Source organism: Lethenteron reissneri, chromosome 27 (genome assembly GCF_015708825.2).
Source record: "Lethenteron reissneri isolate LAM-NWPU_2019-01 chromosome 27, ASM1570882v1, whole genome shotgun sequence".
Taxonomy (NCBI): Eukaryota; Metazoa; Chordata; class Hyperoartia; order Petromyzontiformes; family Petromyzontidae; genus Lethenteron; species Lethenteron reissneri.
In genome coordinates, this window is record NC_083805.1 from 3176295 (window position 1) to 3199279 (window position 22985).

The 22985-nt window shown below is 56.5% G+C and overlaps 1 protein-coding gene across 1 annotated transcript; it reads right to left on the bottom strand.

Moving 5' to 3' along the window:
- Window positions 1-3817: 3817 nt before the first annotated feature.
- LOC133348214 (matrix metalloproteinase-17-like) lies at window positions 3818-21824 on the bottom strand. The gene is made up of 11 exons (XM_061560936.1): window positions 21380-21824; window positions 17142-17274; window positions 16200-16338; window positions 15592-15790; window positions 13681-13912; window positions 12332-12508; window positions 11376-11472; window positions 10833-10915; window positions 8681-8833; window positions 6052-6306; window positions 3818-4545 (listed from the first exon to the last, which is right to left on the bottom strand). The coding sequence occupies exons 1-11, from the start codon at window positions 21578-21580 to the stop codon at window positions 4211-4213; spliced, it is 2004 nt and encodes a 667-aa protein (XP_061416920.1). The 5' UTR covers window positions 21581-21824; the 3' UTR covers window positions 3818-4210.
- Between the last annotated feature and the right edge of the window lie 1161 nt (window positions 21825-22985).

The following is a 22985-nucleotide window of genomic DNA, read 5'->3' on the forward strand; positions in this document are numbered from 1 at the left end:
TGCCCCAACAGTTTGTGTTCAGGCTATCCGGGGGATCTTTGTCGTGGAGGGACAAGGGGTGGGGGTGGGATGAAATGAAATGGTTCAGTAGTTCCACTGCTGGATTATGTTTTTCCGCCTGAGGACGACCGCTTGTGTTGCGATCGAAACGTCGTGATTTATTATAATTCTTTCTACCTACGTGACTTTACCGAAAGAACCAAAGAGTATGAAAAGACGAATTAAATCCCTGATATGTAATGCACGAGCAGAACAAATGGAGCTTCGTGTGTGCGAGTGGGGAGTGTTTGGTGTTCGGCCGGATCGAAGGGGGCTAGACGGGCGCGGCACGGGCTAGAGAAGAGATGGAGCTGATGCGGCACGGGAAGATGTGGAGCTGAGTGGACTTGCCGATGACCGGTACCAGCGGTGTCAAGATCGGCCTCTGTCGAGGAGGCTCGTGAAGGACGCTGCTGCTGCTACTGGGCAGTTGGAGGCAGTCGCCCTCCAGCAACAAGGGAGGGCAGAGGAGCGACGCTCACAACAACGAGCGGAGCGCCGGGCGGATAAAGCACAGCATTTTTGCACAGTAGGGGGCACAGGTGGTGCATCGGCCAGTCATCTCAGTCAGTCGACCCGTGACCTCCTGCCAGCGGGCGTTCGATACTTCACGTGTCTCAACGTGCACCTAGCCTGGCACAAGCGCCGTGGTGACGTCTTATGTCGCCTGCTCAGCCGCCGCAGAAGTCAATCGCGCCCACTGCGTCACTCACCAGCCACGTGGGTTGAATTCCCGGGGAGGGTCGGGTTGGCGTCGAGTCCGATGATCCTTGGCACACGCATCGCCAGCTCGCACCGACTCGATATGCGTCAGTGGGTGTGTGTGTAGGCGTGCGCGTGTGTGTGCGTGTGTGTGTGCGCGTGTGTGGGGAGCGGTGGCGCAGCAGTCAGCACGCTGTGCTACGAGCCTGGCGACCCGAAATTCGATTCCGACTCGCTGCGAAACCAACACCGGTCACGATTGTCTGAACCGGTCATGGGCTTCTCCTAGGTCGACTCGACCTCAACTGAGTACCTGGTGCGGCCACTCGGGGAGACAAAGGCGGCCGGGCGTAGTGCTGGCCACCCGCCACCTCTTGTGCCGTGCCGGCCTTCAAACAGCACTTGCCTCAACGGTCTGTTTCGACTATGCGGGGGATCTTTGTCTTTGTATGGGTGTGTCAGTGTCAGTGGGTGTGTCCATAGGTGTGTTCCAGTTGGCGATTGCGAAAGTCACCCCTCCGGATAGAGTCATCCTGTTGGGTCACATTGATGCCCGGTTGGTCATGACGCAGGCACCTGGGCTGGGGTCATTGCAAGTTGGCACAGTAGGGGGCACAGGTGGTGCATCTGCCAGTCATCTCAGTCAGTCAACTCATGACATCACCTGGGTCTGGTCTCGTGACCTCCTTGCCAGCGATCCTTCGACACTGAGTGTCGAATGGCGGTTGTTGTTGTGCCAGTATGAGTGGTGTGTAAACATCAACACTGGGGAGACAAAGGCGGCTGGGCGTGGTGCTGGCAACCCTCCCCCCCCCCGTGCACTATGCCGGCCTTCGCTCATTGCACTTGCCCTGGCAAACCTATACGTCTACCAGGGGGATCTTTGTCTTTGTTGCGGAGAGCGGTGGCGTCGTGGTTAGCGCATGGCTCAAGGCAAGCCGCGTGAGATGTTAACTACCTCGCCCAGTACACAGCAAGTCGTGGGTTCGATCCGGACCCTGACGCCTGTCTATTTGGAGTCTGTGTGTCTCTCTCCCCGTGGTCGCGTGGATTTTCCTCCGGTTTTGTTCCCCTCCGCGTTCAGAATCAACGCGCGTTCGGAGAAAATTTCGGCCGCTACAAATTTCCAAACGACGACGAAAAGCCCACTTCGTTTGGGCGATCATTCGTGGCCCAGATCGCCTCTGAAATATATCTCCGTAGCACAGTGGGTGGGGGAGCCATACCTGGTAATATAACGAAAAAGATTTGTTTAGTTTAGAAAATTAAACAAATGTGTTTAGTTTAGAAAATAAAATAAAATGTTTAGAAAAAAAAAATTAGTTTAGACAATTTAAAATTGTTGTCTAGTTGAGAAAAAAAATGTGGTTTAGTTTGAGTCTACGGTTATATGGCGACCGTTGCCACCAGCGCCAGCAGCGAGACGTCCGTGCCGGTGACGCCTCGCACCGCAGACACCGCGACATCATCACGAAACAAGCGCGAGCGGGTGCAGCTCGGGGCGCGTGGTTAATTAATGTTAATTATTGCCCAACGCAGCCACGGAAATAAACCGACGTCGCTCGTTTGCCGACGAAACGCAAATTTTATTTTTGTAAAAAAAAAACGAATAAAAATGGATTTAACCGATTGCGAAGACAACTTGTCAAAGCAATCCCTGAATCATCATCATCATCAGCACCACCGTGGGTTGTATTTACTTTGCGAGTAGTGTTAATACTGGGTGGGAGAGAGGAGCGGTGGTGCAGCAGTTAGCGCGTCGCAATGTGAACCCGGCGATCACCCAATTCCGTCACCCCCCCCCCCCCCTCGTGGCCCTTCACTTCATCCAACAGTGGATTTCACCATCACTCGGTAAATACAGTTTTAACGTTAACGCAACCTTCAGGCCACGCGACATGCAGCTTAAGCAGCAGGAAGCTTATACGCGTCGAGTCTTCAGAAATAGCCCATGTCTTTCGTGTACGCCAGGTGGTGCGTGCGTGTGCGTGCGTGTGCGTGGAACCAAGGGCCAGATACGAGTGGCAATGCAGAGGATCTCGGAAGCCAAGCAGGTCTAGAGCCTGGCCAGCCCTCGGATGAGTGGACCACCATGCGGAGCAGGTGCCAGGGACTGGCGCGGAGTCACCAAGCAGCGCAGGGTGACACACGTCGGTCACGTGGTGAACGGTCACGTGTTGAAAGGTCACGTGCTGGTCACGCGTTGGACAACGGAAGAAGCATGCAAGCAGGAAATAACAAACAGTCCTTACGCCGACGGAGCGAATCACCGTTGTCTTCCCGATCTCACCTCCTCCTGCCTTCTGTTCGTGTCTATTTTCGTCCTCGCTTTAAGTGATACAGCCACGGTGCCCCGCTCCCCCCCCCCTCCAAGTCTGAAAACTATAAAACTAAAGTATTTTTATTTTACCAGCTAAGGCCCACTTAGCTCCATACATCTTTTTCACTTCATCCTTCACACGCGCGGCGCTCAGAGATTCCGTTATTTTAGGGCGGATTATGAATCTACATTCTAATTCTTTATTATTTTTATATCATCATCATCGTCGTCTAGAGGGTTATGCGTGTCTCACTTCTACACGTGGTCTCATTCGTTCGAACTAAGCTAACAATTGCATACGGGTACACGTGACGCGCGTATCATTATTTGCACGCTTGCATACATTGGTGCTTTTCTCGAGGAAACTCCACCGCGCCGTCACGCTGCCTGCCATCAGCACCTCCACCCCCCGCCCTCCCCGCTCCCCCCCACTCCCCCCCGCCCCCCCGTCGCCCCCCCCCCCCCGCTTCCGCCGCCACATATAATACTGTACGATTAGAACAAAAATAGAAAAAAACTGAAAATAGTTAGGCACGTTTCCTGCACGTGCAGCCGGTGCGAAACGTCGGACGCTGCGTCGATCCGCGCACGGCGACAGACCAGGCTGACGACGAACACCGACTCGGTAACTCAACGGCCGCCCCCCGGCACCGCAAAACCCCCTCCCCCCCCCACGGTAACCCCCCCCCCCCCCCACAGCTGCCCACCCCCCCCCCCCGGCACAGCCACCCCACCCCACCAGATTATTTTGTACAGAAGCTCTACACCGCAGTAGAGAAGTAGTTACTGTATCGTCAGCAGAGATGACGACGAGGTCTGCCGGCGTGAGCCGCGCTGAGACAACTCCACGCTCTCCGTGTCTGCATTTCCCTGAATTCTGCCTCACTCGAGTCTGGCTTCCAGCGGTGCGAGCACCGGGACCTCCACCGTGATGAGCACCATGACCCCCACCGGGACCTCACCGTGACCCCCACCGTGACCCCCACCGGGACCCCCACCGTGACCCCCGCCATGATGAGCACCGGGACCCCCACCGGGACCCCCACCGTGGCGAGCACACACAAACCACCCTCCGGCAAACGCGTCGCCAGCAACGATCGCTCCGGAACCTCGCCAGCGCATCGTGGCGCGCCAGGCCGCCCGCCCGCCTCAGGGGGCGGCCGACAACACCAGCGGCGGGGCCAGCGCCGCCGCCACCGCGGGGAGGAGGAGGAGACCAAGGAGGGCGGCGCCAGCGGGACGGCTCCACGCCGGGCCCCCCGACGACATCTCGCACTGGCACCGCACGCCGTGCCTCTCGTCGCCACCGCCGCCGCCGCGTTCGGGAACGTCTCCCGGGCCGCCGGGGGCGTCGGGCGCCGGAGGCTCGGCGAGGTTGCAGTGCATCCAGTCGTTGGCGATGGACTTGGGGTACCCGCGCTCCACCTCGAGGCTCTGGTCCATGAACTTCCAGTAGTGGTGGCCCTTGAAGAAATAGGTGTGGCCTGCGCGAGGTCGGCACAAGTAACGATGATTATTTATAACATTCTGAAACTATTTTTGTCTTACCGGGTGAGGGCCCACCGAGCTGGATGGCTCTCTCTTTCAGAAGCGACCTGACAATCGCAATTGATAGCGCGCCGGGAGAGGCCCCTCATCGTCACGTGGACATTTAGAGCAGCCACATGCTCTCTTCAACGCGTGACGTTGATTTTCAACGTGCGAGAGACGAGCCGGAGGAGCCGGAGGCGTCACGGGCGTGGACGTCTCGCTGCTGGCGCTGGTGGCATCGGTCACCATCAACCGTAGACTCAAACTAAACTACGTGTGTTTTTTTCTCAACTAGACAAAAATTTAAAATTTTCTAAACTAAACACATTTTTTTCTAAACTAAACAAAATGTTTTAGTTATTTTACCAGGTATGGCGCCCCACCCACTGAGCTATATTTCAGAGGCGACCTGGGCCACGAATGATCGCCCAAACGAAGTGGGCTTTTCGTCGTCGTTTGGAAATTTATAGCGGCCGAAAAATCCACGCGACCACTGGGAGAGTGACACACACGCAAACTCCAAATTTCCAGCAGGCGTCAGGGTCGAGATTGAACCCGTGACACCTGCTGCGAACCAGGTGAGGTCGTTAACATCTCGCCACGTTTGTCATAGGCCTGTAACTGTAACACGCCTGGAATGGGATCCGCCCGGTTTTCAGATCTCCGAAGCTCGGCAGGGATTTGAGCCTGGACAGCGCTTTCATTGGGCACACCACCGTCGTACCGTACTCCTATGCTACCCTGCCTTCGCCAACACACACCGACGAAGCGTGGTGAAGTATGGTCAAACGACCCCCACCACGATGACCGACGCGGCACGGAGGGGAACTTCATCCAGCGGTGCATTGACACGTGGGTTTGCGCGTGCACGGTAATACCGGGGGAAGCCGATCCTCTTATCCGCCGTCACGTGGCGGGACAAGGATCCTATTATCCGCAATTTTACTCTTCTTGCCCGCGGGATCAAAACTTTGCGGCCGACTTTGCCGCGCGGCTCGTCTTCCCCGCGGAAAAAAAAAAATCACGGATAATAGGAGTGACAATGAAGTGGCGTCCGATAACAGTGGATAACCCTGTGGGGTAACGGGATGAATTTGCTGCGGCTGTTGTTGCTGCTGCTACGAATACGATTATTTACGCGAATGCGGAAATTGGACGCTCGCTCAGTGTGCCCGCTTCATGGTTCAACTGTGTCAAGTTTGAAATAAATGACACTGCAAATGACTCATTTGGGAGTATACACAGCGGCAACTATCGCCACCCCTTGCTGACAGACCACGGGAATTCCCCGTGTCTCGTTGACGAACACCCCCCGCCTCTGATCAACCACCATTCACACAGCGCCGGGCACTAGACGGGCGGCGGCAATTTCCCCAAAGCTCTGTCGTCCTACATCGTGACGTGTTGGTTCACTCCACCGCCACCGCTACGAGCGGTAAGCTGAGCGGCCGCGCGCTCACCGTCGGTCCAGCTCATGGCGTCCACGTGCTGAGGGACGCCCTTCCACAGGCTCGTGTCCTTGGGGTAGCCCGGGTCCATCCTGCGCTCGCGGTCGTCATAGCGCCAGTAGTTGGAGCCCTTGAAGAAGTACGTCTTCCCGTTGTGCTCCCACACGAAGGCCGCGTCGACGCCGGACTCTGGCAGCCCGAAGTCCGTCACCGGGCGCGGGTAGCCGTCCATCATTTGGTTGTCGCGGAAGACCCAGTACTCGTGACCTGCGTGGTGGGTGGGAGGTGGAGGTGGTGGTGGTCATGGTTTTGTGTTTGTTTACAACCCCCCCGCAGAGGGTCTCTCTCTAGAGCTTCCTCGAAGTGGAGAACCCCCCTTCCCGCCAACGGCGGCGCGAGCACAGCAGCCGCAGGGCTGCGCCTTTGCCTCTGCCTTTGTTTACCTTTTCAGGAGTTAATTTATGGTGCACAACGGCGCGCCGCTGCGATGTTAGTGAGAGTTTTCCCTGCGACGTTAGCGAGGGTTTTCACTGCGACGTTAGCGAGAGTTTTCCCTGCGACGTTAGCGAGAGTTTTCACTGCGACGTTAGCGAGAGTTTTCACTGCGACGTTAGCGAGAGTTTTCCCTGCGACGTTAGCGAGAGTTTTCACTGCGACGTTAGCGAGAGTTTTCCCTGCGACGTTAGCGAGAGTTTTCCCTGCGACGTTAGCGAGAGTTTTCCCTGCGACGTTAGCGAGAGTTTTCCCTGCGACGTTAGCGAGGGTTTTCACTGCGGCCCAGATTCTACCTCGATGAAGAGACGGGATTCCACTTTCAACCGGCGCTGTCTCTCTCTCTCTCGCCAGTTCAAAAATTAAGATCCCTCCGTTTCTCTCTCGTCTGTGGCTGTTGCCAAATTATATCGGGGTGGGGGGGGGCGGTGCGTTAATCCAGCACCGAGAGCCAAAGCAAACCATCATCTTTTCAGCCTTGCGGGAATAAGGGTTGGTAATAATTTTATTTTCTTAAAATGTTTGCTTGATGAAAATCCCGTTTGACTTTTTCAAGTTACATTACGTAAACGCATCGGGCCCCCGGCACTGGCTCGCCATCGCAGGCGACCCAGCCTTGTCATCTTTAATTCCCCTGAAACGGCCCCAATTGGACGTTTGTTTAAAGTAAAAATAAAAAATTTCTACTTTTTTCTCTCTCTCTCTGTGTGTGTCTCTCGGAAACGAAGTCCCCCTCCCGATATCTGTCCCAGTCGTTTAAGTTCCGAGCCGCGAGGAGCTTTCTCGCCGTCTCATTAACGATCGCCGGCGCGGAAAGAAAAGAACTCGTTTAAGAAACGCGGCGGCTGCCGCTGGCGTCGCCACCGCCACACCCCCGCCGTCACCGCCGTCGCTACCGCGGCGCAACCCGTTCAGAATCAGAATATTTAGACCGGAGGAATCCGATGAGCCACAAAGCCCTTTTTACGCAGCGTCCACCACGCCCGGGCTGCGTGCTCCACCAATCCCGCCGACGGCCTCCAACCCAAAACGGCTCGGTTGAAATCCCGCGTGGTGCGGGTGTCACAATTCTAGCCCAGCCGCGGTGGAGACGGAGACCGGCTGCGAGACCGCGAGATTGCGAGCGGGTGGCAGCGGTGGCGCGGGGGAGGTCCTCGTCCGGCGGCGGATTGACAACGCGCAGCGCGTTCGGGGTGAGTTCGGGTCGGAGCATTTCGGATTCTGGAGAAAAGTTTTTCTTGTTGCTCTTCCCTTGCCTACGTGAGACGACGTCGCCGCCGACAATCGCGGCGCCACGTGACGCAGGCCACGCGATGCAGGCCACGCGACGCCGCGGTTGGAAAGGGAAAATCACGGGAGTGGCGTCACGTCCGCGACATCGCATCCTGTTTGCGGATCGATCCGATGCACGACACGATGCCTCGTGTCGTTCCGACGTTCCGTGACCATGTCTCAAGTTTATTTGTTGTTTTTTCTCCGGACTGATCTGTCTGTGCGTGTGGCATCGAAATGGGCACGCGTTTCACAAGGGGGAGGGGGGGGGGATAATTGGATGCTATAAATACACGCGGCGTCGTGAGGAAGAAGCTGCCTCGTGCAATCTAACACTTGATCATTATTCTAATGACTGTAATTATTTAAACCGAAACCACCATAATTTTTTCTGGTGCGCTGGGACGCGAGTGGAAGTGGAGGAGCCGGCGGTCGACGCACCAACAGATCCGGCGACGTCAGCCGGCGATCGTGGCTGCTGCTGATGATGATGATAACGATGACGATGATGACAGGTCATGGGGGGGGGTCACCGTCGAGGAAGAGGAGGCTGCGACGCGTGGTAACGACCGATTGCCATCCGTATTCGTTTCCTGGTGAGGTCACCTCGTGATGGTGCGAAAATTCTTGACGCCGAACCCTCCACCGCCCGACGAGACCGTTCAGGCCACCACGTGGCTGAACGCCCAGAAAGAAGTGCAGGATCGTCGTACCGGCGAACAAAAACCTACGCTCGGATCTTACGACCAATCGCCATCGATGAACACCGATCGGTGACCGGCGAATCGTAAGGTCGCAGGTCACGCAGGGTGGATGGCGAGGGCGCGGGGTGAGGGACGGGGTGAGCGGGGGGTGAGGCAGGGGGGGGAGGGGTCACCTCGGAAGAAGAGGATGCGGTGGTCGTCATGGCGCTCATAAATGGCGTCGATCTTATCGACGTGGCTGGGGAAGCCCTTCCAGAAGCGCTCGATCTGCGCCGGCTGCAGCGACACCAGATGCCCCTCGGCCATCCGCCTCCAGAAGAAGCGGCCTGCCAGAGGTGGGGCGGCGGTGGGGGGTAGGGGTCACAGGGTGGGTTTGGTCACGGCCGTCGCTGTTAACCCGGCCCGCAGTGCACCGACGATGGCCAAGCTTAAAACAAAAAGTACCGGCGGAACGTCAAATCGAAAGCCGTCAAGATAAAAAAAGGTTACCCTGATGATTCTTGTTGAGCGATATCAAGCGATTCGTAATTGTGTGTTTTTATTACGGATCGTAACGCTGGACCACGACAGCCGACGCATCGATATCGATGGTGCAGCGCTTTATTTTAAACGTACAGGCCCACCCTGCCCCCCCCCCACCACCAAAAGGACTCAAAACGCCAAGCAGCCCGCAACAAACAGCACCGTCAGCGTCAAACGGGACGTACGTCACAGTCACGGGTGTTTAGCGAGTAGAAAATGTCACTCTAATCCGAGCATCTGCAGGTAATGCAGTTCCAAGGGGCTCCATCACCGTGCCTGCGAACGTGGCCTGCAGAAGCGGACATCACAGAGCTACTTCCGGTCAACACGGCAGGGGGCAGCACTTCCCCACCCGCCCCTCTGCCACCGGTGTAACCGTGATGTTGTTTGCGCCGCAGTCGGACGGACGACAGCTTTATCTCTCGGGAGCGAGAATGTAGCCACTGTAAGTGACAAACCGAACGTGCGATTCGATTTTCCGAGCACCCGATTGAATCCGCGTGCCGTCGCCCGGATTTGAACCCAGGCTCTCGGCGGCGGCCGTCTCAGGGGGTGGCCGACCTCTTGACCCCTGACCCGCCCGACAGCGCTTCCTAACGAGGCTGCTCCCCAGCATCTCACGTCGCGAGAAACGCGAAGGGCTCTGGAAATCTCATCACGGGCTCTGAGAATAAACGATCGGGACAGATAACGCGGGGGGGGGGGGGGGGTGAGGAGAGGGTGGGGGGGGAAGGGGTGCGAAAGGAGAGGGGGACACGATTGCGAGGAGGAGGAGGGTGAAGTTAATTGGGCCGTACGGACGCGTCCAAAATCATAACTCAAGAAGGTCGCCGGCTTAAAGAGCACGGCAACCGCTGCGCCACCACTCCGCCCTCCCCATTTTTACAAACAACGCACGGTGATCCATTTATAGAGAGGCGGGGAGAGCGGCGGGGAGAGCGGCAGGGAGAGCGGCAGGTGACAGGGTCTCAAATCTTGTTTGGGGCGCCGACTCAGCCCATCATCTTTCTGGGGTCGACAAAATAGGCACCACTTTGCGAGTTCGTCAATATTGGTTTTCCCGTGGATGGACCTGTCGCCCTCACCGCAGCAATGTGGAGCTTCCACCGCTGTCTCGGGGCTCGTGAACAAGGGCACGCGCGGTCGATTCGCTCGCTCGGACTTTTTACTTGTGTACACTTGCGTTTACTTTGCCGCAACGGGGGGGAAGTGAGAGAGGGCCGTTAGACAGGAGCGGGGCGGGGGGGGCGGTATCTGCGGATGGGTCACCCTGGGTCATGGTTCGGCATCCTTTCAATGAAGAAGAGGAAGAGGGAGAGGAGGGAGCCGTTGGCTTTTGCTTTTGTGTCATTGACCAAAATAGTCTTGTGAGCCTCATCGCACGCAGCGCTGCTTGCACACACACACAGCAGTGGGGACGCAGCAGACGACAACACATTCCGACTCAAATAAACAAAACGCGCTTACGGAATAAACTGCGTCTATTTAGTTTCCTCCGCCCCCCCCCCGCCCCCCTCTCAGTCATTCTTTGACAACACAGTTCGACTGTGTGTACATTTTGTCGTCAGCAAGGCTTCCCGTAGTGACCCCGTTCCCTGCCACATTCAATTCATTATCTCTACGTGAAATCACGGTGAAGATTTGTGTGTCAGAAAACGGCTGTCCGCGAGGGGGGCAGCTAAGGAGCCGAAAGGGGGGGGGGGGCAGCCAAAGAGCAGATCGTGACTCCGGAGCGACTGGTAGCCGACCCCTGGCCTGGACGGAGGTCGCGATGGCCGCGTGGCCTCGCTCGAAGGTGGTCACCTTTGAAGAAGAACGCTTCCCCCCGGATCTGCGTGACGGCGTCGAAGTGTCCGTGGCAGCGATCCGGGATGTCAGTCCTCGGCCTGAGAAATCGGGAGTTGCGTTTTTAAACATCTCGTGATAATGGAAACAATCGTCATCATCGTCGTCATAATAATGGAACCGTTGAATAAAAATGTTTCATCCATGTCAGATTAAGCACAATAACAAGCAGCTCTTATCTTGTAGTTCACACCCCCCCCCCCCCCCCCCCCCCCCCCCCACGTTTACATCAGGCACTCGTTTCTTCTGGCGCGGTCGGCTACGTGCAAGCGAAAGAAATTCAACGTGCCCATCGCTTGCGCATCGCAACTCGAACGAAGACGTCGCGAGAGCGCTACGACGCCAGCGAGGTTGCCCGGCGTCGATTCAAAGTCTTTCTTTCTCCTCGTCGAGTCTTCATCATCCATCAGGATGACGATGACGGCGACTTCCCCCTTGAGGCTCGCGCGAGGTCGACCTCTGACCTCTGACACCCCCCCCCCTCCCCCCCGCGGCACTCACCGGATTGTGACCGGGAGCTTCGGTCGTTCGGGCAGGACAGGATGCTGGGGGAGGTCGGTCGGCCAAGACCCCACAGTGGGGGAAGCCCGGTTGGGGCCTGGGATGATGGGGGGGGGGGGGGGGCGGGAAGGGGAGGTAGATAAGCACGTGGAGCGAAACGTCGGACAACGTGCCAAACGTCACGCGATCACAACCCGAAGACACGTCGGACAACTCGTAGGCGGCGGCGCTGATCTCCCCCCTCCCCCCCTCCCCCCCCTCGCTCTCTCGCTCGGAAGGCGGCGGGAACCCCCCCATGTGTCCCAGAGGTTAATTAAAGAGCCTCGCTGGCCTGACCTTTGCCCTCCCCACCCCGGGGCCTCCGGTGCGGCTATCACCTCGAGCCGCAGGGAGCAGGGGGGGGGGGGGCGGTGGCGGCGTCAATAGCAACAACGTCGATCGCGGAGCCCGAGATACGGAGAGCCGCAGCGGCGACGCCGGCAGGGGGTCCCTCCCGTACGCGCCGCGAGATGCCGTTCGGCGATCCTTCTATCGCTTCCGTTGCTTTTGTCCACCCTCCTTTCACGACTCCTGTTCTCTCCCAGGGAACAGGAGTCGCGAATCGGCTGCGCCGCCGCGCGAGCGGACTGCTCGTTGCGCGCGACTTGCGACGATTGCCGACGACGGAGCGGTTTCGACGCGGCCGTCGGGGATCGGTTCGGATCGACGCAGCGGATCCGTCGTGACTCACCCGCAGTCCCCCCGATATCTCCAGTCACCCCCCCCGCCCCCCTATCCTCCGCAGCCCCCCGCTTGCCTCCTACCCCCCCCCCCCCCCGCTTGCCCCCAACCCACCCCCCGCTTGCCCTCTACCACTTTCCCCCCCCCCCGCTTGTCCCCTACCCCCCCCACCCCCCACTTCCCCCCCCCCCCCCCCCCCCGCTTGCCCCCTACCCCTTCCCCCCTCCCCCACTCACCGTAGAGCTTCCAGATGCCCTCGCGGTCGTCCTGGGGGAGCCGGTACTTGGTGGGATCCCCGGCGGGGCCCGCGTAGTACGGGCGCATGATGGAGTCGGAGGAGGAGGAGTGCGACAGGCCCAGCGCGTGGCCAAACTCGTGCACGGCCACGGCGAACACGTCCGTGCCCGACCCGTCTGCGTCCCCCGCACACACAGGGAGATGTTGACCACCTCGCCTGGTATGCAGGAGGTCGTGGGTTCGATCCCGAACCGGACGCCTGCTGTATATTTGGAGATTTGCGTGTCTCTCTCTTTCATCATCATCGACACGGTGGCTCGGAGATGTTAACTACCTTGCCTGGTATGCAAGAGGTCGTGAGTTCGATCCGATCCTGACGCCTGCTGCTGTATATTTGGAGATTTGCGTGTCTCTCTCTTTCATCATCATCGTCACGGTGGCTAGAAGATGTTAACAACCTCGCCTGGTATGCAGGAGGTCGTGGGTTTGATCCAGAACCTGATGCCTGCTGTATATTTGGAGTTTGTGTGTTTCTCTCTCTCATCATCATCACGGTGGCTCGGAGATGTTAACAACCTCGCCTGGTATACAGGAAGTCGTGGGTTCGATCCCGACGACCTGCTGCTGTATATTTGGAGTTTGCGGTGTGGTCTCTCTCCCCGTCATGGTCACGTGGATTTTTTTCCTCCGGGTTCCCTCCGGTTTTGTCCATCTCCACATTTAGAGCAACCCGGATGTGAGTCTCAACTGCAGGAATGCCCCGGGCCATGCGGAGGCAGCTCTAGAGACTGAGTCAGGGGTGGGGGGAAGTGGGGAGAGGCCCCTGCGTTAATTATAAACACTACTCAATGCATTTTATACCGGTAAATATCACTAAAAATACCCATGTTCAGGGTCTCAGGCTCAAGGGTGGGCCGGGGGTCGGGGGGGTGGGCTGGGGGGGGGGGGCAGCAATCAACCTGCAGTGGCTAAGGGATGTTAACTACCTCGCCTGGTATACAGGAGGTTGTGGCTTCGATCTCGACCCTGACGCCTGCTGCTGTATATTTGGAGTTTGCGTGTCTCTCTCTCTCTCATCATCATCACGGTGGCTCGGAGATGTTAATTACCTCGCCTGGTATGCAGGAGGTCGTGGCTTGGCTTATGAAAAAGACCTATACAGATCAGTGGGCCTTACCTGGCAAAATAAGTAATAGTTCATAGTTTTAACTCCCCATTGCCCCCCTCCCCACCCCTTCCCCACTCTCCGGGATCCGCCACCTAGGACCGGCGGCAGCGGAGAGAATCGCGACGATGCGGGCCGGAGTTTGCGGAAGAGCTGTGGAGGAGATGCGGAGAAGATGCGTACCCGTGTCTCCGTACGTCCACGTCTCGTCGTCGTCGAAGTGCGTATCTCCGGCCGCCGAGTATTCGCCGGGGAAGAAGGCGTGCGCCAGCATGCCGCCCGGCCCGTCGAACGGGTAGCCGTCGCCGTGATCCGAGCGCGCAAACTCCACCACGATGTCCACCTCCCTCGCATCCTCCTCCTCCTGCTGCTGCTGCTCCATCGCTGCCGCCGCTCGGCCGTTGTTCCTCCGCATCTTCGCGTGACGACAACACGGACGGACGGTCGAACGCAGGAAGGGTTTTCGCAGCCGACGTTCCGATTCGTAATTGGTTGGTTGGTCAATCGATCCTTTTTTTTGTTTTGGGCGGGTTAGGACACGTCGTAATGATCCGGTCGAGTTTGTCGTGTCGTGAAAAAAAAACCCTCCGCGCCACCCCGACGTGGCCAAACGAATTAAATTGTCGCGTGGCGTGCGGAGGCTTTAACCACATGCCGATCGTCAATTAGACGGCTCGCTGCGAAAGCTGGCCGTGGGAATTGTTATTCACCCTCCCGGCGACTGAGCTGCTGAAACAATAGTAACACTTTTGATAATCGGCACATCGTTGGACGCTCATTCGTGCGCCGCATGACAATTAAATGTACTCGGTCTGTGTCGGGTGGTGGAGGGTTTCACGACACAACAACTTCGCCGGATGGTTACGACGTGTCCTCAACCACAATGACAACGATTTGGTTTTTTTACAGAGCGCCCTCCTTTGCGCCGGGACGTCTCACAGCGCGTTCGCATCACATCTCATCTCATGTGAAGAGAGGGCACCCCCAGTGGCAGCTCTCCCTGTGTGGGCACGAGGGTGACTCTGTGCCTGGCCTGCAAGCAGGCATTAGTCCGCCAGTAGGGGATGACGATTGCCTCTGTGTGTAATTCAATTTGGATAATTTAAACAAACACTGATTATTATGAATGTTACTCGTGATATTAACAATAATCAGATTAACAACAACAAACGGCGAGCGTGGTGACGCAGCCGCCGGTTCATCACGCAATGAATCCGGCGACCCGAGATCAACTCCCTACTGCAGCTATCGAGCAATATCTGCACACGGGAGTGATATAGGAGTGGCGTCATATTCAGCAGACACTCAAATGCTGAGAAAAAAGGTCGCGGTGCCACGATGGCTATGAGATGTTAACTACCTCGCCTGCTATACAGGAGGTCGTGGGTTCGATCCCGACCCTGACGCCTGCTGTATATTTGGAGTCTGCGTGTCTCTCTCTCTCATCATCATCATCACGGTGGCTATGAGATGTTAACTACCTCGCCTGCTATACAGGAGATCGTGGGTTCGATCCCGACCCGGACGCCTGCTGTATATTTGGAGTCTGCGTGTCTCTCTCTCTCATCATCATCATCACGGTGGCTAGGAGATGTTAACTACCTCGCCTGGTGTACAGGAGGTTGTGGGTTCGATCCCGACCCTGACGCCTGCTGCTGTATATTTGGAGTTTGCGTGTCTCTCTCTCACCCGTGGTCGCGTGGACTTTTTTTCTGGGTCCTCCGGTTCTTCCTCTCCACAATTAGAATCAACATCGCGCGTTTAGAGTATTCGGCTGCTATACATGTCCACGCGATGGTAATCCACTTCGTTGAGCTATCATTAGTGGCCAGGTCGCTTCTGAAAAAGAGCTATGGCAGGCTTTACCTTGTAAAATAAAAATATAGTCGTTGCTCGAGGAAGGGTCGTACCAAGGGAAGAAGGGAAGATGTGGCAAAGGGAAGAGGAGGGCTTTGAATGCAACACAACGAAGAGGATCGTGGCGAGATCCTCTTCGTTGTCGCGCGTTGGAAAAAGGGGGGGGGGTAGGTGGGCGAGATAAACGAGAGAGGGGGAGACATAACGAGGAAGAGAGAAAGAACGAGGCGGTCTCACCTTCCCCTTTCGCTGCTGATGATGCTGCTGCTGCGGCAGCTGCGGCCAGCCCTGGGGACCCCACAAGGAGCCGTGGGGCGGCATGGGCCGCTCGTGGAAGCGAACGTCGGCCACGTCGCTCCAGGCCTTGAGCGCCAGCGACATGAGCGTGCGCACCGTGCCCGCCGCCAGGCCTGCGTGCAGCGGGAAGGAGTTCAGCCTACATGGGGGGGGGGGGGGGGGGGTGTGGGGGGGAGACGAGAGGGAGATGGGAGAGAGAGAAGGGCGATGGAGGAGATCAGAGGGAGATGGGGGAGAGAGAAGGACAATGGAGGAGATTTTTCAGTACATTTTTTTCACTTCATTTATTTATTAGGTGTAGCCCTGTGAGCCATTCGGCTCTTGAATCGGGTGCAACCGCAACAAACAAGCACGTGAACAGGTAACATGTTAAAGTGAGAGGGAGATGGGAGAGAGAAGGGCGATGGAGGAGATGAGAGGGAGCGGCACGTGACAGTGAACGATCCCACTGCACGACGAATCGACCCTCCTCCCGATACGAACCGCGACGTCCGGATTACCAATCGCCTCCCTCTAGGTCGACTCGGCCTCAACACGAGGTGCCTCACCTCCAGGTGAGGTCGCGTTTGGTCCACGCGGCGCCGGAGAGTGCGTATCTCCTCCTCCTCCTCTTCACGAGCTCCGAGGTGCCGATCATGTCAGGCAGCGAGCAGCGGCGCCTCGACATGAGCTCCAGCGTCTGTGCGTCTGCGGGGTGGGGGGGGGATTCATCGTCGTCGATGCGCCCTCCACCACCCAGCGCGGCCGAACAGACTAAAAACGTTCTATATTATTTTAACCAGGTAAGGCACCACGAGGTTGTGTGGATCTTATTTCCATACGCGAGCTGGCTGTCGCAAACGACAGCTCAACGAAGTGGGCTTATCATCGTTACGTGGAAGCAGCCAAATTGATCCTAAATGTGGAGGGGGAAAACCGGAGGACCCGGAGATAAATCCACGCGACCACGGGGAGAGAGATACGCAAACTCCAAATATACAGCAGCAGGCGTCAGGGTCGGGATTGAACCCACGACCTCTTGTTATACCAGGCGAGGTAGTTAACATTTCCTAGCCACCGTGATGATGATGAGAGAGAGAGACACGCAAACTCCAAATATACAGCAGGCGTCAGGGTCGGGATCGAACCCACGACCTCTTGTATACCAGGCGAGGTAGTTAACATCTCCTAGCCACCGTGATGATGATGAGAGAGAGAGACACGCAAACTCAAAATGTACAGCAGGTGTCAGGGTCAGGATCGAACCCATGACCTCCTGTATACCAGGCGAAGTTGCTGTGGCTGTTATTGTGGTGGTGGTTGCTGTTATTGTGGTTGTTATGCTTTTGTTATTGTAGTGTTTGTTATCAATGTGGTTACTGTGGTTGTTGTTTGTCATTGTGGTGGTTGTGGCGATTGTGGGTGTTATTTAACGTAATCATTATTATGCTTGTTGTTATTGCGGTTGTTGTTGTTGTTATTGTTGTGGTTATTGCTGCGGTGTCCTTTACCCATCTTGCCCGTCACCCGGATGCCCCCGAATCTCTGCATGGCTTTGATCGCTTTCGCGATGCCGTCCCGTGTCTGCAGTTGAGCGGTCCCCTTGCCGGGAGACGGGAGGTACCCGTAGCGAGTCAGCCAGTCCTGGGGGGGGGGGGGCGGGGGGGGAGAGCAGTCGGGTCGGTCAGGGTATCGGAGGACAGATGGGTTCTCCAATAATACTCTTTGGCTCTTTCGGTAAAGTCACGTAGGTAGAAATAAAACAAAATAAATCACGACGTTTCGAACGCAACACAAGCGTCCGTCTTCAGGTGAAAGTCGCGACAAGGCAGCAGACATCGTGCTGCGAGCAGCAGGCATCCCGGCTATCGCGAGTTTCACCTGAAGACGATGGCTTGTGTTGCGTTCCAAACGTCGTGATTTATTTTGTTCTATTTCTACCTACGTGACTTTACCGAAAGAACCGAAGAATATGAATTCCTGCAGTCACGAAAGTTTTCAGTCGAGCATTCTTATCATTTAAATCGGCGTTTCGGTTTTGCGCCCGCGTTTACAACTGTGACCCAAGCAGGAGCCCCACAGCGCCGCTGACGCCACGTGCGGGACTGTGGCAAAGTCATTCGCTGGGCGAAAGTGGGAAGGTTCGGATAGCTCATTCACACACGGAATGAAAACGTGGAAGGAAGGATGAATGAATGAGGAGTGGGAGAGGAAGAACAGGGGGATACTAACACAGGGAATCTCTGCATTGCCGACTGTGGACCTCTGTGTAAGTCTATGGGTGTCCATGTAAGTCTATGGGCGTCTATGTAAGTCTATGGGTCTATGTGCAAGTGTGTGGGTGTCTATGAGTGGACCATCGTGGCGAGTTCGGGGATTGTGTTTCGAGACCTCGGCAACTCCCACGCATTTGAGCTGGGATATATTTCCGGTGTGGTGAATAAGGGGGGGGGGAGTTGTGGGGCGGCGTGACGTCAGCACGCACGAGTCCTGGGTGATGTCATCACGCAGATGTGCGCGGTGACGTCACGACCGCACCCTTGCCCGTCCGCCCGCACCAGCCAGCCAGCAAAACTTTTTTTGTTATGGGCTTGCAAATCTAAGAGGTATGCGGCCACCGCAGAGGTATGCGACCACCTCAAACCTCTGTGGATTTTTTTTCATGCATCTGTGCGGAGCCTTGAATGTTCACATCACATAGCCAAACATCAATGCTGCCGGCAGGACCCTCCTGGATAAAAAAAAAGAGTTCGATGAGAGACTCAGCGAGGCTTTCCAAATCCAGCGAATTTTATTTGTAAAATATTTTCATCGACAACAAAATCCACTGCTGGATAAAAGCCACTGTCCCCCCCACCCAATCCGCCACCTCTCACGATGCCCCCCCCCCGCCCCCCGCGACGTTATTAATCTTCCGAAATACAATCCCCTAACTCGCCACAATTCCGACTTTGAAATGTGATTCCATCGCTCCATCTCCCTTCGGAAGTGCAATCCCCCTTTTTGGAGGACGCGGCCGCCGCCTCCTCAAACGGTGAAGGGGGGGGGGGGGTGGCGGGAATGAATAAATTAGTTAGATACTTTATTAATTTCTCAATTAACCGATTGATTGCCTATTTTATTAATGAATTGCCTCATTCACGACGCCACTCCGCGGGCACATTCTGATGGGGGAGGGGAGGGCGGGGGGGGGACGTGGGAGAGTGATGGGAAATTGGTACTTTAATTATTTATGATTCTCTAAGTAGGGGGTGGTGGGGGTGAGCAAGTGGGGGGCAGAGTGGGGGGCAGAGTGGGGGGGGGTCTTAATGCCTTAATGGGCTAAGCACGCGAGCCCGGATCAATACTCGCGTCTGATTGGCCGCCTCAGTGGGAATGGATCAGAGACCCATTCCCGCGGAACGCCTCGTCCTTTGCTATGATATCACCCACAAAGACAAAGACAAAGATCCCCCGGGTAGCCTTAACAGATTGTAGAGGCAAGTGCTGTCAGCGAGCACCTATGAAGGCCGGCACGGTACACGAGGGGGTGGGGTGGCCAACACCACGCCCGGCCGCCTTTGTCTCCCGAGTGGCGAGTCGACCTAGGAGAGGCCCAGGACCGGTTCAGAAAATTGTCACCGCTGCTGGCCGTGAGCGGGAATCGAACCCGGGTCGCCAGGTTCGTAGCGCAAGTGCGCTAACCGCTACACTACCGCTCCCCCCGACATCAAAGATCAAAGATCCCCCATATAGCCTGAACAGACTGTAGGGGCAAGTGCTGTTAGTGAGCACCTATGAAGGCCAGGACGGTACACGAGGGGGTGGGTGGCCAACACCACGCTCGACCGCCTTTGTCTCCCTAGTGGCGATGTTTACACACCTCACCAGGTACTCATTTGAGGCTGAGTCGACCTAGGGGAGGCCCGGGACCGGTTAAGATAATCGTCACTGGTGTTGGCCGTGAGCGGGAATCGAACTCGTATCGCCGGGTTCATAGCGCAGCGCGCTAACCGCTACACTATCACCCACACACACAGCCACACTGACACACACACACAGCCACACACAACAACAACAACCGCCATTCGCCACTAAGTGGCGGTAACATCACCACGGCGCTTGTGCCAGGCTAAGTGCACGTTGAGGCCACGTGAAGTGTCGAATGCCGGCCGGCAGGAGGTCACGGGGCAGACCCAGCAGGTGCCACGGGTCGACTGACTCAGATGACGACTGGCCGATGCACCACCTGTGCACCCTACTGTACCAACTTGCTGTGCTTTAGCCACCCGGCGCTCCGCTCGTTGTTGTGAGCCACACAGACACACACAGACACAGAGAGAGCGTTCGCTCATTCAATGCACGCCCCCCCCCCCCCAAACACATTCACTCACTGACCCCCAACCGCTCGTTTGACGACTCATCCACTCACGTCTCTGACTCGCGCACTCACTCGCTCGCTCACTGAATGTGTTCACGCATTCATTGATACATTTATTCACCGACTCATTCACTCAACTATCCACTCACTCATCCGCTGCCCTTGTCATGTACAGAAGTCATGCATTGGTTTGGTCTAACACGTGCCACCCTGTCCCATCTAACACGTGGCTTATAATTGATTCATCATAACCAGCGCGCTTTAAGTTTGCCTTGGAACGTGCATTGCCATTAAGCCGGTAACGCGTACAAGTGAGAGCCAGGGCTTTTTTTGCAAATCCACTGCCGGATGAAGGCCTACCCCACTCCGTGTCGGTCGCGTGAGACGCAAGTTTGACCATACTTCATCGCGTTATGTCACCACACCACTGATGGTAGCCGCGGGCGAGAGTCGAACTCGGGTTCGGACGGGTTCGCAGCGCGGCGCGCCAACCGCTTGCACCCACGTGCGCATACCAAGCACAATACATCAATGGATTTCGTTGTTTAGTTTCGCTGCGTCGCTCACAACGTGGCCACACAGCAGCCTATAACACCTGTTATTCGTATGCCGGCCTCAATTGCGCTTGCCGCAGGGGCTGTTGCGACTGCATCACGACTTTGAAATCAGCAGCAGCAGCACACTCGGCCAGGCCAAGAGGCCACCGTGCGTCACGGAGACTCGCTGCTGCCAGAGGAGGTCACGGGACGAGAGCCCAGGTGCCATGGGGTGTGACTGACCGAGATGACTGGCAGATGCCACCACAACCGTGCTCTCGGCTTCGTCAACTTGCTGAGTTTTAGCCAGAAAAATAAAAAAATAAAATCCCAGCCGCATTGGTCTCTCGAGTTCTGACGTTTACACACCACACAAAGAGAGTCCATTTAGGGCTGAGTAGATCTAGCGGGGAGCCCACAGGACAGGTTCAGATAAACACGCCACTTGATGGGTCGCCGGGTTCGTAGCGCAGCGAGTTCACCGCTAAATATTGTCGAGCGCAACATACAGCCGTGCAAAGACAAAGATCTCCCCGTGTAGCCTCAACAGACTGCCGGGGCAAGTGCTGTTAGCGAGTAGCGCACGGCACACGAGGGGGTTGGGTGTGCCAACAAGTAAGGCGGCCGCCTTTGTCTCCCCAGTGGCACCAGGTTACTCATTTGAGGCCGAGTCGACCTGGGGGAGGAAGGCTCAGGACCGGTTCAAACAGTCGTCACCGTTGTTCGCCCTGAGCCGGAATCGAACGCGGGTCGCCGGCTTTGTGCAGCACGGCGCGCGCTCCACTCACAAAGACAAGAGACACAAACACGCGCTGGCGGACACACGCAGAGCACCGATGATCAAAACACTCACGATGCCCTTGCTCACGTCTCCAGATCCGCTCTTCTCCCGCGTGGCGTAGACCCCGCCAGGGTTGAAGACGCACAACTGCAGCAGCAGCAGCAGCAACAGCAACAGCTGCGGCAGCTTCAACAGGGAGGCGAACTTATCCGTGCGCGGTCGGATGAAACGCGCGGCAGCAGAAGACGATGCCGAAAACGATGTTTGCATCATCGCGGTTTTGGGGGACGGACTTTTACAACAAGAATCGGACGAGGAGCGCTTAGAACCAGAACCTCGATTTAATCCTGGAGGGACTCCAACCAGCCTCGAGGCGGCTCTTGTTTTCTTTCTTTCTGCACGGGATGTCAACCCCCAGTCGCAGTTCGTGGCGTCTCCCTTTTCGTTCGAACGAGACGCGACGTCGACGGAGCAACGAGGTTCGCGGTCTCTTCCCGCAACGGGTTAACAACACCCCGCCGGGCAGTCTTGGAGCAGCTGTTTTATGGTGCCCCTCCACCCGCTCTCTTGACGCTCCGCCTCCAATAATTCTCTCTCTCTTCGGGGCTTCCGTCACACCCCCCTCCGCGTTCCTCCTCGTTCCTCCTCCTCCTCCAGATACGGGGCAAAGGAGCCTTATGGCGGTACCCCAGGGTACCAAATAACACAACATGACCGAGGCAATTATTTTTGTATTTCTGGGACACTTTTTTGTTTCCAGGGGTGTTACTTAACTCCGCGACTGGGTAACCAATCAATCCGAAATCGGTGCCACACTCCGCGATGTCGAAACGCAGCGAGGACGATTGCGCTGAAACCCTGAGCGCTCGCAACGCACCGTAGTGGTGCATCGTGTACAGCTCGTCGAGATGAGTCGATGGCCGCATCGCCGACCATCAACAGACTAACATGACTGCATCACGGACATTATGCGAGAGCCGGGGTACCGCCATCAGGTTCAAATGTGGCATGCCTTGTTTTGCGGCTTTGTGTGTTTTTTTTTTGGTAAGGCACTAATGCAGTTCTCTTTCTCTTTCCTTAGGGGCGCCGCAGTAGCGAGATGTTGACTACCTCACTCGGTGTACAGAAGGTCGTTGGTTCGATCCAGACCCTGACGCCTGCTGCTGTATATTTGGAGTTTGCGGTGTCTCTCTCTCTCTCATCATCACGGTGGCGAGGAGATGTTTACTACCTCGCCTGGTATACAAGAGGTCGTGGGTTGGATCCCGACCGTGACACCTGCTGCTGTATATTTAGAGTTTGCGGTGTCTCTCTCTCATACTCATCATCACGGTGGCTAGGAGATATTAACTACCTCGCCTGGTATACAGGAGGTCGTGGGTTCGATCCCGACACTGACGCCTGCTGCTGTATATTTGGAGTTTGCGTGTCTCTCTCTCATACTCATCATCACGGTGGCTAGGAGATATTAACTACCTCGCCTGGTATACAGGAGGTCGTGGGTTCGATCCCGACACTGACGCCTGCTGCTGTATATTTGGAGTTTGCGTGTCTATCTCCCCGTCGTCGCGTGGATTTTATTTCTCCGGGTCCTCCGGTTTTATCTTCCACATTTATAAGCACGCGTTTAGAGCATTTGGTGACGATACATGTCCACGTGATAAGCCACTTCGTTGGG